The sequence below is a fragment of the Octodon degus genome, unplaced genomic scaffold (genome assembly GCF_000260255.1).
Source record: "Octodon degus isolate 3935 unplaced genomic scaffold, OctDeg1.0 scaffold00020, whole genome shotgun sequence".
Classification (NCBI taxonomy): Eukaryota; Metazoa; Chordata; class Mammalia; order Rodentia; family Octodontidae; genus Octodon; species Octodon degus.
The window spans coordinates 5,746,889-5,764,742 of NW_004524596.1; the positions used below are offsets into that span (position 1 = coordinate 5,746,889).

The following is a 17,854-nucleotide window of genomic DNA, read 5'->3' on the forward strand; positions in this document are numbered from 1 at the left end:
TAATACTGCATAAATGTCACTTTCCTACTTCTAATACTTTAAAAAAATGACAGTACATTAAAAATAAATTTGTATTATAAAATTACCCTTTCATTAAATGTTTGCCAAACAGTTTCATACACATACAAAGTTTGTTTTATTTTGTTTTGCAGTACTGAGGATTAAACTCAAGGCCTTCTCATTAAGCTAAATCCTTAGCCCCTTTAATTATTTTTTTACTTTGAGACAGGATCTTAACTAAATTGCTCAGTTTGGGCTTAAACTTGTGATCCTTCTGCCTCAGTCTTTCAGAGTGCTGAGAGTACATGTGTGTCACCACACCCATCCTACACACCTTTTTTTTTTTTTAAACGGCAAGCTGCAGAGGCACATTGGATGTAATGTGTAACAACTGATTTTTGGTTTGTTTTTTTTTTAAGGAAGGGTCTACAGGGTGTTCAGGATCTTACTACTAGATTGGACTTATAGTGATCCGCCTGCTTACAGCCTCCCAAGAGCTGGGATTACAGGTGCCTGCCACCATGTCCAATCTTAACTGATGTCTCAGTACACCCCGGGGATCAAACCCCCAGCCCCTGTACTTGTTTGCAGGTGCTTTAATCCACTTAGCTATTTAGCCGGCCCTACAACTGTTCTTAACATATATAGGGTAGGTAAGGTTTTGGAAGTTTTTCACATTCTCACTTGTGAGCTCTACTGCTTAATTCTGTTATTATACCCTTCCAATTGTGCTCCTTTTCATCCATAGAAAATATGACAGCACTAAAAGCTTCTTCATGTATTTCTTACATCCTCTTCCCCTCCCCTTCCCTTCATCTTAGTCCTTTTTCTTATGCAAAAGATCTATTTCCCTATTTCTTATTAACTATTTTTTTTCTCTTTAATTTATTTGTTTTGTCATAAGACAAACCAGACCAAGACCGAGACCGAGAGAGAAAGAGAGACAGAGAGAGACAGAGACAGAGAGAGAGACAAAGAGGGAGAATGTAATATTTATGCCTATGTCTGTGAGATTTATTTCACTTAACACTATGGTCTCAAGGTACCTTCATTTTCTTTAAAATGACTCAAATAGAAAGCAATCAGAAATTAGGACTTGAATTTTCCCCTTTAACTAGAGATTGAACCTAGACTTTTCTGCATGACAGGCAAGCACGTTACCACAGAGCTACATTCCCCAGTCTGTACAGGGTCTTGCTGTACAGTTTGGACTCAAAGTGATCCCCCTGTTTCAGCCTCCCCCGTGCTGGGATTACAGGCATGCACCACCACACCTGGTTTTGGTGGCCAGCACAACATGCAGTATCAGGGATTAAACGCAGGTCCTTGAACTTGCCTAAGCAGGCGCGTAGACAGCTGAGCTATCTCCATGGCCCCTGTTTGTTGTTTTTAAAATAGCATCATGCTATGTAATCTGTGCTGGCCCTGAACTTGCTATGGAAGCCAGGTTGGCTTTAAATTTGAGCACCTACTGCCTTGACCACTTGAGTGCTGGGATTACAGATGTGAGCTACCACACCAATTTTAAATTTGATTAAATTTTTTCATGGGGCCTATTAAGTACCAAATACAAGGAAACTAGTTGAACTAAAAAAACACATTAAGGGTTTTCTGTGAAAACTATTCAATATTTGCTGGGTGAATGAACATGATAGCTAAAATATTTAAAGAGTAGTTTTAAATATATATATTTTTCGTAACAGAAATAGAACTTAGGACCTTGCACTTGCCTGGCAGGTGCTGTGCCATTTAGCTATATCCCTGGCCCGACAATTTAATTTTTAAATAAAAAATTCAGTTAAAACCAGGCATGAAAAAAAAAAAAAAAAAAAAAAAACAGGCATGGTTGTGCATGCTTGTAAACACCAGCTTAAGAGGCTGAGCCAGGAGAATCATGAGTTTAAGGCCAACCTGGACTATCCAGTCAAACCCTGTTTCCAAAGAAAAGAAATTCAGTTAATTTACAAGTTGAGCTGGAAATTTTATTATTCAGTATCTAAATTGTGCTATATAAAATTTTTCCATATCATTATTTGAAAGACATGCATTTTCATAAGTGACACATTTTGAAGCTCATTACATGAAAGACGAAAATTTTCCTAAGTGACACATCTTGAAACTAGTTATAATGAAGCTAATTACACTCCTACCTAAAATCAGGTGCATTCTGTCTGTATTAATTTCTGGCAAGGATTTAGCACTGGCTGCTGTTCCTGATGCCTGGTTTAAACTGACAGCTGTAGAACGTTTTTGTGAACTAGACACTGCTGCTGCTTCTGTGGACTCTGAACATGCAAACCCTGTGCTGTTTAACCAAAGCGCCACTGCATGGAGAACTGGAGCCCAGGAATTCCGATAGTGAAGTCTGGCTGTATCAATAGTCTCCGGTGTATAGAACGCTCCACCTGTAAAACAATCCAAGCAATTAAATTATTTTCTATTCATTATTTCCTATTGTAAGTGTTCACTTGTTTATGAACAACAAACTCAAAACTACTTTTTTTCATACAGAAGCACAACCTGGCCAATGAGCTTATCCTAGACATACTAACCACTTTACTCAGCTGTTAACCTGGAGTGCTCACATCTCCCAGGAGTGCTGATGCCTGCTGTTAAGCCTCTCCTCTGTGCTGCTAGCGCCACTAAAGAAGCTTTATCTTCCCAGCCCTGCTGTCACAGGATTTACCTCTGTTTTATGTCCACTTATTTTTTTTTTTATCATGACCAAAGATTCTGTCTCCTTTCTATTTTTATACTCTTTTGCTATTCCTCCCACCTACTGTTTCTAATAACCACACTGAGGATTTCTTCTTATTATCATGACTAAGGAAGGAGAAAAAGAACTCCATTATTGTTATTATTAACTATATGGGGAGACAAATGGATTCTTTTGAGTAGAAACTGAAAATAAATTTTCTAAACCAAAAAAATGCTCATGATGATTTCTGTATCAATTTCAATAAGAGAACTAAAGTATAAACAATTTTCATAGGATGTTAGGAATCCAGATAATTGTACAGTAAGATCATCTATGTACTGGCCACTACAGAAGTCTACTTTATCATCCTGCATAATGACTTGCTATTCAAAGTCATTTACCTGCATTCATACAGCAATTACCATCACAGTACTAACACCTTTGGTTCCACTAACAAAGAAGCTTCATATTGTAGTGTCTTGGGTCTACAAACTCAATACAAAGAACGTGTTCTAAAGTTTAAGTCTACAAAACACTAAAGCGCTATTATTGTGACTGCTTATGGTCGCCTTTACCAAATCCATTATGCTTAATTACTACTTTGGGGCCAGCGAGAGGCAAGGTAGCTCAGCAGACTAAGTGCCTGCTTTGGCAAGCACTTAGCAGGTGACTGAGTCTGGGTGTGGTGCTGCACACCTGTAATCGCTGCACTGGGGAGGCTGAAAACAGGAGGATCACTACAAGTCTGAGCTGCGTAGTGAGACCTGTACCAAATGCATAAATGGAAAAAAAAAATTTTTTTAATTATTATTTTTTTTTTTTTTTGCGGGACCAGGGATTGAACTCAGGCCTTTGCGCTTGCCAGGGAAGTACTTATTCTACTGAGTCATCTCCTCAGCCCTCTTTTTAAATGTAATAATTACTACTTTGAACTCCCTAAAAGCCACATCCCAAATGCCATACTTACCATCTGGAGGGAGCTGACTAGCAAACTCGGCTGGTAAAGTCAAAAGGGCATAGTCTTTCAGCGCTGCCAACCACAGGCGACTAAGCGTGGGAAGCTCGGGCTGCACCAGCGTTATTAAACTGTCCGCAGGTAGCTCACCCAGGGCACCCAAGTCCTCATCTTCATCATCAGTAGCTTTACTTCCTCTTTTTGGTTTTGACTCTGCTTCCTTTTTAATATTCATAGCAACCACATATACCTAGATATAGAAGACATAAAATAAGAAATAAGATAAAAAGACATTTAAAGTCATTATTGTGCTCAATTATCAAAGGTAATCTAGTGTTAACTACAAAAGAGTAACTTCACCTGTTTTGAAAGAAATTTTTAAAAATACATCTAGTGCTCCCACCACATAAATTCCTTCAGAAGGCTTTTCTGAGCTTTCGCTGCCTTCCTTTGTTCTATTTCACAAAGCAGCCTTTTCTTTTTTCTCTTTTTTATTTTTTGCTATGGGGTACAACCTCCTATTTACTACTTCCACTTTCCTAAACTTATTAAACACAATCAGACAGCATTCAAAAAAAAACACTCAAAACAGTGAGGTAGCCAGAGAAAGGATTTCTATTAATATCCTTTTATATCCCCTTTTACATAGTCCTTAAATAACAGCAATTTAGCAATTACAAAAGATAGTTAAGAGTATAATTAACTAGTCAAATAATTATCCATAATCTTACTCTCTAGTTTTTGAACCAAACGGAAATATAACAGCAACTTTTCTAAAACAATTTTAAGGATTCTTCTTTGTTTGTTTTTTGTATATACTTATTTTTTGTAAATGGTGCATATAAATCTTAAAAACATATTAATCAAAAGGAAAAAATAAGTGTAAAAAGAAAAATTTGCACTACATAAAAATTTAAGAGAAAACCTTGTTAGTGTAATTTCCATTGTAACTAACGAGGAAATCTGTGTCTATACATGTACACTATAAACTTCTTGAAGGGAGATACTGTATATATCTCCCTTCAAGCAGAGAAAACAGTATCGGAACTGTTGAACACTTTGGATTTCAGAATATAAAAATATTACATTCATATTTCTAAGTGGTTTTAAGCTTGTTTTCCCTAATTTTGTTATTATACTGATACCCGAAGGATATATATCTTAATAAGCACTTAATTTTGAGGGATTTTTTTTTTTTTTTTGAGACAGGGTCTCACTATGTAATTTAGGCTGAGCCTGAACTCATTAGCACAGGCTGACCTCAAACTTGTAGCAATTCTCCTGCTTCAGCCTTCTGAGTGCTGAGATTATAGGCATGCAACACCACACCCAGCTTCAATAAGCACTTTAACTATATTCAGCCATTCATGAAACCTTAATAGGTACATTCTGTCTTGAGCTTGTTACTCTGTTAGGATCTGAGGCAATAAAGAAAAACACAGCATGCTTTATCAAACTGACAGACAAATACAGTGACAAAGTAAAAAAAACACATAGAGAAGTTTTTGTTGTTGTTGTTTTAGGGGGAGTTGTTTAGTTGAGTGTTGTTTTGAGACAGCATCTCATTATGTAGTCCAGGCTGGCCCCAATTTCTAGGCAATCCTCCTGCCTCAGTCTCCTAAGTGCTAAAATGACAGGCATGTGCTACCACACATGGGCCATGACAAACAACTTTTAAAACCTGTTTCTAATCATCTTCCTCACCACATTCCACCCAGAGGCTAAGCATAGGGTCTGAAACCTAATGAATAGGTATGGTTCCTATAGTGAATTAATCTCAGGGAGCAACCAAGCTGGATGGATCTTAATCCTGGGATTATGAGAAAGGCAAGGGAAGAGTTTTCAAGGACAAAAGTTCACTTGCTCATAGCAAAAATTAAATGCATTGTAGGCAGAGAGAATAAGAACAAGAGCATAAAAATAGGCAACTGAATGGCATTTTAAGTATCTGTGGGTTTTTGATATGACCTGAGCTGAGGATATAAGGTGGGAGTAATTGATGATTTTATTGTGTGGGCAAGGAGGAAAATGAGTGCCACTGAAAGATTTTAAAGTCAAATGTATTGGGGGCAGGTTTCAACAAAGTTTTAGCATGTAGGTTAGGGTTTTCTTATGTGGATATCAATCTGCATAACAAAGTTATTATAGTTTCTACAGAAGAAGACCCATGATACCTATAACAAGTTCCTTACACTTGAAAACTTGGGTCTACTTCTGATTACTTAGCCTGAGAAATCCTAAAAAGATCAGACCAAAAGATAAAAGCTGTTTACTTCGTATTACAAAGTTCCAAGTAAACATTTTTGTAAACTTACCTCTTTTCCATTAAGAACAAAGGTCCAGAAATATAATCACTTGGTCACTGACCTTAAATGTTCTTAGTGCTCTACTACATGCTTTAGATTCAGCTACCTCCGAAAAAAGCTTTCATCTAAAACTGCATGCAGCCTTGCAGGACATCGAGGTCCAGATCCCAACAGTAAGTGAGCACAGACATTCTTTTTCTTTTAAAGGAGACAGAGTATGGCTGTGTTGCCCAAGCTGACCTCAAACTCCTGGGCTCAAACAATCCTCCCACCTGAGTCTAACAAGCAGCAGAGACTACAGACATGTGCCACTGCACCCAGCTTGAGCACAGGTATTTTCATCCAAACAACAAAACTGTGATTTTCATATATATTAATGAACTAAAATAAACAGGAATTAGTTACTGGTTGAATATCCGAAGAGAGATATGCAGTTGAAGAGGAAAAATTAGTTTCGATTTTTCAAAATTATAGGACTCCCAAAAACTATAGGGGGATGAATAAGGAAAGAAATAACAATCTTAGACACGTTGTACATATGTGTCATGTATAGGTCACCCAAGTAGACATGTCTAGTAAACAATGAAAAACATAGGATTGGAATCAGGGAAAGATTATATAATATACAAGTAAAAGCTATAAGCTATGACTGTTAATGAGGCTCATAAAGTAAGAAGAGCTAGTAGATACAAGAAAGTATCAGTATTTATTTATTTATTTTGGGGGTTTTGAGGCAGGATCTTGATATGTCGTTCAGGCTGACCTTGAATTCAGTATATAGCCCAGGCTGGCCTGAGACTCACTGTGATCCTCCTGCCTCAACCTCCCAACTGCTGGGATTACTGGTGTGTGCCACTATAGCTAGCAGGAAAAGTGCCAATATTTAAAAAAGGTTAGTATCAGGGTAAGGTTGGTTTTCTTACATATGTGTAAATTAAAAAGAAGTAAAAGACCAGAAAGTAGGAAAAGGATTATTAAGGACTAGGAAGGGGACCGGCAGTGGGTAGGAGAAGGGAGGATGGACATGATCAAAGCATAATATAAGCATGTATAGAAATGCCACAGTGGCCAGTGTCGTGGCACACACCTACAATCCCAGCACTCAGGAGGTTGAGGCAGGAGAATCTCCATAAGTTTAAGGCCAGACTGGGTTACACAGACTGTCTCAAAAGCACAAACAAAATGAAACAAACCAAAAAAAGAAGAAGGTGAGGCCTATTAACGTGTACAATTAATATATATTAATAACTACAGGGCCGCTGGGCATGGTAGTGCACTGAAAACGAGTAACAGAAAAGAGTGTAATCACTATTGTTATCCTATTATTACTTGGCTATGAAAGTTTATTTTTCACCAAACAAAAAAATTTACAAAAAACAAAACACAAGTACTAAGTAAAACATGTTAGAGGTGCCAAGGAAAGCAAAGATATGATCAAACACTGAGGTAAAACAAGCAGTGAACACTGTCTAATGCTTTGGATAAATAAGTTATACGTTTGTTGTTGTTTTTTTTAATATTTATTTATTGTGTGTGTGTGTGTGTGTGTGTGGCCAGCTCAGCCCACCAGGGGGCGGGGCTGGCTGGCATGTGGTGCTGGGGGATTGAACTGCGGTCCCTTGTGCTTTGCTGAGCTTGTTCTAAGTAGGTGCTTTAGACCACTGAGCCATCTCACCAGCCCAAGTTATACGTTTGTGGTGGAAATAATCTCAATAGAATGCTGAGACTAAACCCAAGCTTCAGGTGACTGAGAAGTAAACAACTGGATAAGTGAGTATATGCAGACAATAAACTCCTTCAATAGACTTGAGATGTTGGGTGGAGAGAAAAGAGGCAGTATATACGGGATGCTGCGTCTGAGAAGAATACAGGCCAAGGCAAAAGAAAGAAAGAAGAGGTTAAAGATCCAGAAGAGAGGGAGATACATGAACACTGAGTTCTGAACAGTCTCCTATACTCATGCTGAATATCTCTCATCCTCTGTATTTCAAGTTAATGTCACTTCTTCCTAAAGGCCTACTGTGAGACTCTAGCCTACTTCAAGAAACTCTGCACTACGTTTCAAGAGGCTGCATGTCTTCTTAAACACTGCTTCTTACATTTTGTTGTACATACTGGTTTAGAGTTTACCTTACCTAGAGTGTGTAGCACATTTGTTGTGTTCCTCACTGCATTTACAGCTGCTAACCTGGCACAGAGCCTGAACTCAGAAACACTTTGATGAATGAGTCAGTGGGAAGTAATCTTAGAGGAAAACTTCATTCATTATGCATGTACGTGTAATGCAGTAGTTACAGCACAAAGTCCTTTACATTGATTATCTCATTTAATTGACACCATAATCTTATGAAATGCATATAATACTTGAAGGCTGAGATAACAAGCTTTAAAAGGTAGGTGAATAACTCATCCAAGTTACACAGGCAAAAAAGCAGTTACCAATTTGCATAAATCTGAAGGTTTCGAGTAAACAATCTGAGGAGTTGAAAAACATGCCTCATTTTCTAAGTGAAAGAGTAGAAGCAACGATAGGTTTTCAGTAAAGACATCTAGAATACATAGGACTTTGAGGAAAAGGAAGTATGCAGGGAAATGAATTCCTAGACATTAAAGGCTGAGTTTCAGGTTCAAATTACTAATGTACTGAATTACAGCTAAAATAATTCCAAATAAAATGTAAATTATTCAGTTAAATGATGTGCTAATCTAATCTTTAAAGCAATTATTTTTACCTTCCACTCAGTGCCACTGCTACATATATTGCCTTATATGATCATATTTCTCAATTGTAATAAGGAAACTGAGGTTCTGAGAGATGAAATCACTTGACCAAGTCGAACTGTAGAGCCAGAACTTGTCCTAGGGCCTCTGGCTTAGTATTTAATGCTTTTTATACAAAACTATGCCAAGGTAGGGAATCAAGAACATTATGCCAGTGATCAGAAAACTAAATAAATAAAAATCTTAAATGTTCATCAGAACACAGGATGGTCTCTGCACTTGGAAAAATTAATGGGTTGGAAAATTTAAGGGCAATTGTGAGTTTAAAAAATGAATAAAACTACAATTGAATTTCCAAGACAAGAAAAGGGAAGGCAGGGCATGGTGACGCACGCCTGTAATCCAAGCACTTGTGAGGCTGACGCAGGAGTATCACTGCAAGTTTGAGACCACACTGAACAAAGTGAACTCAAGGTCAGTCTGAACTGCAAAGTGAGACCCTGTCTCAAAAAGAGAAAAAAAAGAAAGAAAAAGAAAAGAAAAAGGGAAATGGAATAAATGGAAATTAAAGAAATTTTATTAGCTTTAAAATGAGATAATAGGGCCAACCAAATAGCTCAGCAGATTAAAGCACCTGCAAGCAGGCGCAGGGGCTGGGGTTCAATCCTCCAGCCTGCTGTGCTGGCCCAGCCTCCAGGGCGTATTGAGACAGCAATTGAGACTGGACATGGTGGTACGTGCCTGTAATTCCAGCTCCTGGAGGCTGTAAACAGGTGGGTCACTACAAGTCCGATCTAGTAGTGAGATCCTGAACACTCTGTCTAAAATTGGATATTTGCATTAATTTTATTTGTTTGTTTGTTTTTGGCAGAACCGGGGATTGAACTCAGGCCCTTGTACTTGCCAGGGAAGCACTTATTCCACTGAGTCATCTCCCTAGCCCCTTGCATAAATTTTAAAAAGCCAGTAAAAATATCTTTTAAAATTTTATCAGTAAGAATGATGACTTTATCAATATTAGCAAAAAGTGCTATTTTACTTGCCTGAACCAAAAATGGCAGAATACAATAACAGAGGTTCCCTCAAAGATATTCTATTTGAAACACACTTTGATTTGTAGTCTAAAAATCACAGAGAAAACCAATTTCCATGATATCTTATTGAGCACCACATGTTCCATTTTTATGTGTGTGTGAAAGAAAAAAGAATTTATCCTTATACCTATGAAAATCATAGAGGTTCTTCATCTAAACTGTATCTCCTTTGTTGCTGTAAACTTTAAATCAGCAAAGGCCTATTCAGTGGTCATAGCCTACTGATACCATGGAAACAGGAACTGAGCTGAGCTGGTGAAGGATGGAATCTGGATATTTGAAATACAGGAGGGAAGACGATAGGAATTCAAAGCAACTGTCAAAAGTAATTTAGAAGGAGTGAACTTAAAACTATCTTACCATATTTACACAGGGGGAAGGAGAAAGGAGGGGAGAGAAACAGGGAGAGGGAGAGGGAAAAGAGAAAAACAGGGAGATGGGAAGGAGGAGGGGAAGGGGAGGAGGGAAGGAGAAGGGATGGGGAGAAGGGGGAGGGAGAAGGGAGAGGGAGGAGGAGGGGTAGGGGAGAGGGAGGGGGAGGGGAGAGGGAAGGGAGGGAGAGCAGATGGAGAGGGGAGGGAGAGGGGATGGAGAGGGGAGGGGGAGGTGGAGAGAGAGAGGGAATGGGGAGAGTGAATATGAGTATGTATACACATGCTCTGTGCTCTGGGAACAAAAGAGATAAAGCTAGCTATTAAAAACCAACAAACACCCAGTGTAGCCTAGACATCATGATGGCAAGTTTCTTGAAATTTATCCAAACAGAGTAAAAGATTCTTAGCATAAAATTTCTGCTGTTTATAGTTTTCTGTTTTCCTTGCCCTATCAATATTAAATGACAGCCCTTCAATACACAAGTTCTTTTATAAAAAAAAATTAACAGATTTTCGAAAAGTACTCCATACCAAGAGTCAGCTTTTAAAAAATAAAACATTTTTTACCAACAGAAGTAGAACATTTTCTAATGGACAGAGAACGTACTCAACAACAGGCTGTGGTTACCTCGGCCCACGCTTTGAGGACAGCCAGTTTCTCCATAGTTGTGGCACTCTCCCGATACAGCTGACTGGAAGATCCTTTTCCAGCTTGAACTTTGTCCAGAGAAGAAACAAGCAGATTGTGTACTCGACGGAGATCATTGAGGTCACTGACAACTCCACTTCCAATCCATGTACTGCATACCTATACAATTAAAATTTAACAATTTTTGTGTATACAAAGTTACCATTAGTCAGGCGTGATAGTGCACACCTGTAATCCCAGCACTTGGGAGCCTGAGACAGGAGGATAGCAAGAGTTGGAAGCCAGGCTGGAACTACAAAGTGAGTTCAAGGCCAGCCTTAACAGAATGAGACCCTGTCTCAAAAAGGTACTCCCCCCCCCCCCACCGCAAAGAAAAAGTTATCATTAAGAGAACAGAATGAAATGATTCTATTTCTTGAGGTAAATTCACAAAATAAAACCAAGGAACAAATCAAAAGGATTATCTAAAGCTATGCTTTAAGTTTTTGTAACAAATATAATGGCAAACATAGATGTTATTGTATTTGTATGCAAAAACAGTATTTACTTATTACAATGTCCCATCATCTAACAAAAAAATTAACAGGAATGATTTTTTTCTATCCAAAGTAATTCAGTCAAAAAAAAAAAAAAAAGTAATTCAGTCATGAATAATTCTTCAATTCAAAGAAATTTCTGCCTACCACAGGCAATGTTATGCTAGATGCTATAAAAAAAGAGTGAAAAAGGGAAAATATTGAGTCCTTCCCCTAAAGTAAGAAAATACAAATAGACTGTACACATGGAAACCTTACATAATGTGATACCACCCCTAAAAAGACAACAAAATAATGAATTCTAATAGAAAAAATGGGAATGTTTAGATAAGCAGGAAGGTTTGTGTTTATAAACATAGAAACTTCTATATGCAAGATCACAGATGATACAATTTAAACTTCATGTACAATGAATTCAGATTTACTCTGCAAACAATCCTGAGTATCTATTGCTTCAGAAAAGAGTTATGTTACTACTAGAATGGGGCTTTAGGAAAATTATTCTAGTGCTGTATAGACAATAAACAATGTACTTACTCAGTTATTACAATATGACAATATAGTACCATATAATAGAGATAAAATGGATCTGAGAATGGAAAGAAATGAAAATGTAGAGGCATCAGAGAAAAATTTGGAGGTAGAAATTATAATGTATGGAAACCAATTATATATTTTTAGGGATGGAGGAATACAGCTGGAAAAATAACTATCAAAGACTGCCAAATTTTTACTGTTAAATTTTTAACCTAGAGACTGTGATGCACTGTGGCACAAGCCTGCCATCCCAGCCCTGGGGAAGCTAAAAAAAGAAGGATCACTATGAGTCCAAGCTGCATAGTGAAACCCTGTACCAAATACATTAAAAAAAAAAAAAAAAAATTCTAATGTAGCCAGGCTTGATGGTGCATGTTTGTAATCCTAGCACTTCAGGGGCTAAGGCAAGAGAATCACCATGAGTTTAAAACCAGCCCAGACAACACAGAGTTTGAGACCAGCCTGAGCTTTACAGCAAGACTTTGTCTCAAAATACATAAAAAAGTTTCTGACTTGCATGAATGGAAAAAGGGTGACACTATTTTTTTTTTTTAAAGTATTTGGTACAGGGTCTGCTACGCAGCTTTGATATGTAGGGATCCTCCTGTCTTAGCCTCCACATCACTGGGATTACAGGCATCTGCTACCATGCCTGGCTTGGTGACACTATTTTTTAAGAGAGCTAATAAAAGAAAACAAGAAGGTTTAGTGGAGATAAGATTAGAAACAATGATTTTTGGTTCGAAACATTTTTAAAGGCTGAGTTCTAAGTGAACCCAAGGAACTTGTGAAAAAATACTAATCAGAAGGGAGTTGGAAACTTAGGCCTGGATTCAGGAGGAAATGTAAAGTAACTATATAAATTTAGAAATTTACACACAATAGTAATAAGTAAAGTAATATTACTAAGTAAAGTTTTGTTGGTAATGGGAATTGAACTCAAGATCTCAAGTTTGCCAGGCAAGCATTACACCACTCAGCTACATTCCCAGCCCCTAAGATATATAGATAAACAATCTTAAAGCCAACCACAGGAGAAACAGTTATGCTTAAGGGACGAGTAGAATAAGAAGAAAGAATTTGAAAACAGCTAAACAAACAGACAACTAAAAAGCCAGGCAAGTACAGTGATAATGGAGCCAAGAGGAGAATTTCAAGAAGGAACTGGCTTGTCTGAATACCAGCTTCATCAACAGTAATTACAGTTCCTCACTATCTCGTCCGAAATCCTTGGGCCAAGGTGTATTGCATAATTCACTACATCTGGGTTAAAGATAACAAGATCCATGGACCTTATTAAGGTTTGTACCTAGAAAGTGTGTGGCAGCATCCACAGTTAACACATAGATACTTCTGCAATAAAACATGCTATGAATCACTCAGAGACTAATACTAAAATCTCATTCAGCTTCACGCCAGGGCCAAATGAATACGAGCCATTCAGATTTTGCTCCCAAATAAATTATAAAAAAAGGTTCCCTTTTTAAAGCATTGGGTGTCACATCATGGCTAATAGATTTGTGTTATATTTAAGTTTTAAAAGTTAAGAATAAAAAAAAAAGTTAAGAATACTTGTAGGGACTGGGGAGATAGCTCAGTAGAATAAGCACTTGCCTGGCAAATGCAAGGTTCTGAGTTCAATCCCCAGTACCTCCAAAAAAAAAAAAAAAAAAAATGATGTTGTTTTGGGGCTGGGAAGAGGGCTCAGTAGAATAAGCACCTGCTTGGCAAGCTCAAGGACCTGAGTACAATTCCCAGTTCTTCCCAAAAAAAAGAACACTGTATACATAAATTTTTACTCTTAAAATCTTATTTTCAAAGAATTGAATACTAAACTTAATAAAATAAGGAATTTTAAAACTGTTATCAATTAAGGACATACAGATAGCAATTAAGGATGGATAGTAAGATATAAATTTAAAATGAGAAGACATTAAGTCTGAGAAAAGTTGTATAAAATATGGTAAAAAAAACAACTGAAAGTTGGAAAAACTGTAATGACTGAGAAATTAGCTCTATCTGTTCCTTGCAAAAATCTAAGGATGAGGGGGGAAGGAAAAAAAATCTAAGGACTTTCTCTAATTCACAGAACCAATAACTAGAAACTGTAGATAATGTATTATAGATTTGGTTTGTGAAAACAAGTGGCACTGACTCGGCAAAATCATATTCAAAGAAAAGATCTCAGCCCCACATTAAAAGACTGGTGAATAAATATACATTTATAAATTTTAAACTGAAATTATAATTCTAAACCTGCTTTAAATGATTTTTTGTTTTGTTTTGCTTTGTTTTTGTTTGGGAGACAGGGTCTTGCTACATAGTATAAGCCTTGAACTTACCATGTGACCCAGCCTGGTCTCAGACTTATGGCAATCATCTTCCTTCTGCCTCTCAAGGGCTGGGATTACAAGTGTATGCCACCACACTTGGCTTTTGAATTAGTTTCTACTAACCCATTGATTAACGTCCCTGACTGAGTCACATTTGAGGGTTTGCTCTGCAGTATCTTGAGTTACTATGACTTTAAGGACTCAAAGTGCTGTTATTCCTGTAAACAGGCTGGGATACCATGTAAGTCAACTCCTTTTTTTTTTTTTTTTTTTCTTGCACACTACTGCCTCATCTATTTCAAAACTACTAGATCTCCTCCTACAAAATAAAAGGAGGTCTTAAATATAAGCCTGCCAGTGGAAAAGAAGAAACTGCTTATAGAATAAGCAGTTAAACCATAAAATAAAGAAATTAAGGCAACTGTAGTGACAGCAAATTGTTGTACTACTCATTTACAAGGTGAACTGCAATTTGCTTTTTTAATTTTCAGGACTGTAGCAGGAAGTTTTGTCTGCTTGAAATACTATCTATGTGCTGAATCATCGTCATGATATATTTATGCATCACCGTGGAGGGGTTTTTTTTTGGGGGGGGGGTCTTTCAAGACAGGACTTCACTATGTAGATCAGGGTGGCTGAGAACTCATGATCCTCCTACCTCAATCTCCTGAGTACAGAATTCTAGGTACACTACCATGCCCAACTCTAAATGACTTTTTGATGTTTGTATCAATATCACAAATCAGATTACCCACTCTAGCCCCAACATTTGTTCCTAATCCATACACCTATTCCTAGGTTCTCTTCTCTCTGGTCTGCTGTGAATAGAAAAAGTTATTCCTCCGAAGGCCTTTATAGGGCAGAAAGTTTCAGAGAAAATACTTAACAGTGGAAAGAAGCAGTAAACCATTCAGTCAGAGATTTCAAACATATAGTCAGAATTTCAAACATATCATTGCAGAGAGCAAAACCTTAGTTGTATAGAGGTTGCATGAAGCTTACAGGTGAATTCTGAGCAAAAAATGATGGACTATAGCTCTATACTCCAAAGAACTGGGAAGGAGGCAGTTGCTTCTGCTCTTTTGGTAGGTAAGCAGGTAAACAATCTAGTTTGCTGAAAAAGTAGATCTTAATGCATGAATTCTTTAAGACGAGACATATGAAAAAGAGGACTTTACTAAATGTGTACAGGAAGTGTTTTGGTTAGTATCTCTGAAGATAAAATGAGAGGGCCAAGGAGATAGCTCAGCAGCATAAGCGCCTGCCTGGCAAGCACAAACTCCTGAGTTTGATCCCTCATTTTTTTTTTTTTTTTTAATATTTTATTTATTTATTTATGTGTGTGTGTGGCCAGCTCAGCCCACCAGTGGGCGGGGCTGGCTGGCATGTGGTGCCAGGGGATTGAACCGCGGTCCCTGCGCTCCACCAAGCTTGCTCCAAGTAGTGCCCCAGACCACTGAGCCATCCCACCAGCCCCTGATCCCTCATACAAAACAAAGATAAAATGAGAAGAGTGTCCACGGATTAATTTTGCAATATAATTTCTGCCTGTGAGATTCTTTTTAGGATAATTTAGTATTTAAAAACTTGAAGAATTTTCATAACCTGTGGTCAAAGGAATGTTTAGTAACTAAATTATCATTATTCTTCTTTTTTTTTTTTTTTTTTTTTTGTGTGGAACTGGGGATTGAACTCAGGCCCTTGAGCTTGCCGGGCAAGCACTTACTCTACTGAGCTAACTCCCCAGCCCCTATCATTATTATTCTTTAGGTACTAATTATATATTCAATTATCTTTCATTTTTTTATCACTCTTATGATTTTCATTTATCTATTCATTTCTAGATCACACAAGAACTATGTATGTCAAAGTTATGTCCTTAGTTATGACAACAAGGGATAATTAACAGTTACTATTTCATGTAGAACCGAAGAGGAAACCACCACTACTGAATTTGCAGAATAAAAATAAAAATGATTTGACTTTTCTCTCCTTTTCTCAAGGAAAATTCTAGTTATACATGAATTTATAGAGAACAACTATAGGAAGATTCATTTGTCTTCTTACCTGGCAAGCCTTTGCTATTATATCTGATGGTGTATCCTGTGAGAAGGCTGGTCTTAAAGCAGCACCCACCTAGAAAAATGAATAAAAGCACTTGAGTTTTAGAGGTAAGTAGCAAACATAAAGCTTCTTCTGTCTATAGGGTAAAAACATATCTCTGTCCCTTTGCTCTTTATCATCTTTCCCTTATCTCTTTTCTGCTTTAATAAACTCAGCCATACCATTTTTCTTTGTTTTCCAGAAGGTCATCATATCAAATGTATAGGAATGCTACATGATTTAGGCAATTAATCTTGTTTCTTTTGCCTTTATTTTGTTTCATAATAAACAGGACTTTCGGACAAAGTGACATATGAGATAACAAAACAACAAAATAACTACTTTTCTTTTTAACCTCATAGGTGAATCTCATATAACTGGAACAATTTCATTATTAACTGAATAGTTCTAAAACTCAGTTACTAACAGACCTCAGAGATCATTTAACCTTAAAAATTGGTGCTTTACACTAAAGTTGTTAAACATATTAATTAGTATAGTTATATATTAATAAATACACAGTTTTTGTTTTTGTTTTTGTTTTTGCAGAACCAGGGATTGAACTCAGACCCTTGCGCTTGCCAGGGAAGCGCTTATTCCACTGAGCCATCTCCCTGGCCCCCACAATTTAGTTTTAAACAAGCAAAATCATAGATCTTTAGACGAATCAGAATGCTGAATAGAGCAATTCGATGTAGGTAACTCCTGGGTTGGTGTTTCTTCCCTTATAACAATGATCAGGTCACTAACATACACCAATAGTAGTTTGCAAAGGGATCACGGCCCCTTTTAGGAAAAACACACACAGCAACCAATCATAGCATGTGAGCCAGTACTGGATCTTGCCCTGAAGGAGAAAGGATACTACAAAAGACTTTACTGGGTTCACTGACAACTGGAATTTTTTAGCTTATATGAAAGTACTTGGTCAGTGCTGAATTTAAGGTTAATAACTGTTCTATCATTATACTAAGACAATATTCTTGTTTTTTGAAAATACAGACCAAAGTAATCAGGGAAAAGTACATGATTTAAATAATTTCAAATGGCTTAGGAAAAAGTTGTGTGCAGTTTTTCGTTGTCGTAGTTGTTTTTGAGACAAGGTCTCACTGTGTAGTCCTGGCTGAACCCTGAACTCACTATGTAGGCCAGGATGGTCTTGAATTCATGGCAATCCTGCCTCAGCCTTTCAAGTGCTGGGATTACAGGCATGCACTATCATGCTGGCTAAAATTGTGTGGGTATGTATATGTGTAGAAAGAAAAGTGCAATAGGGTGGGACAGTGAGGGACAAGAAGGGAGAACATTCAAACAAATGAGTCAAAATTAACAATGGACAAATATGAATAAAAGCATGACATTTTTGGGGGGGTTGTTATGCATTTTTTTGTAAATTTGAAATTTATTTCTAAATAAAGTTTTTAAAACACCTTTCTTTTTATTTTATTTATTTATTATTTTTTAATAGTTGATAAATTTTACTTAATTATCATGGGGTAAATAATGTTTCATAATTTATAAGCTAACTCTTGTTCAGCCAAATTAGTT

The 17,854-nt window shown here is 37.1% G+C and overlaps 1 protein-coding gene across 1 annotated transcript in view; it reads right to left on the bottom strand.

Annotated features, from left to right (window-relative positions):
- Heatr5b (HEAT repeat containing 5B) overlaps window positions 1-17,854 on the bottom strand; it is a 114,541-nt gene that overhangs the window by 17,539 nt on the left and 79,148 nt on the right. The window contains exons 25-28 of the mRNA XM_004627718.2: window positions 16,271-16,339; window positions 10,777-10,956; window positions 3,666-3,903; window positions 2,151-2,405 (exon numbers count right to left, since the gene is read on the bottom strand). Coding sequence (XP_004627775.1) covers window positions 2,151-2,405; window positions 3,666-3,903; window positions 10,777-10,956; window positions 16,271-16,339 — 742 coding nt within the window. The remainder of the gene's footprint in view (window positions 1-2,150; window positions 2,406-3,665; window positions 3,904-10,776; window positions 10,957-16,270; window positions 16,340-17,854) is intronic.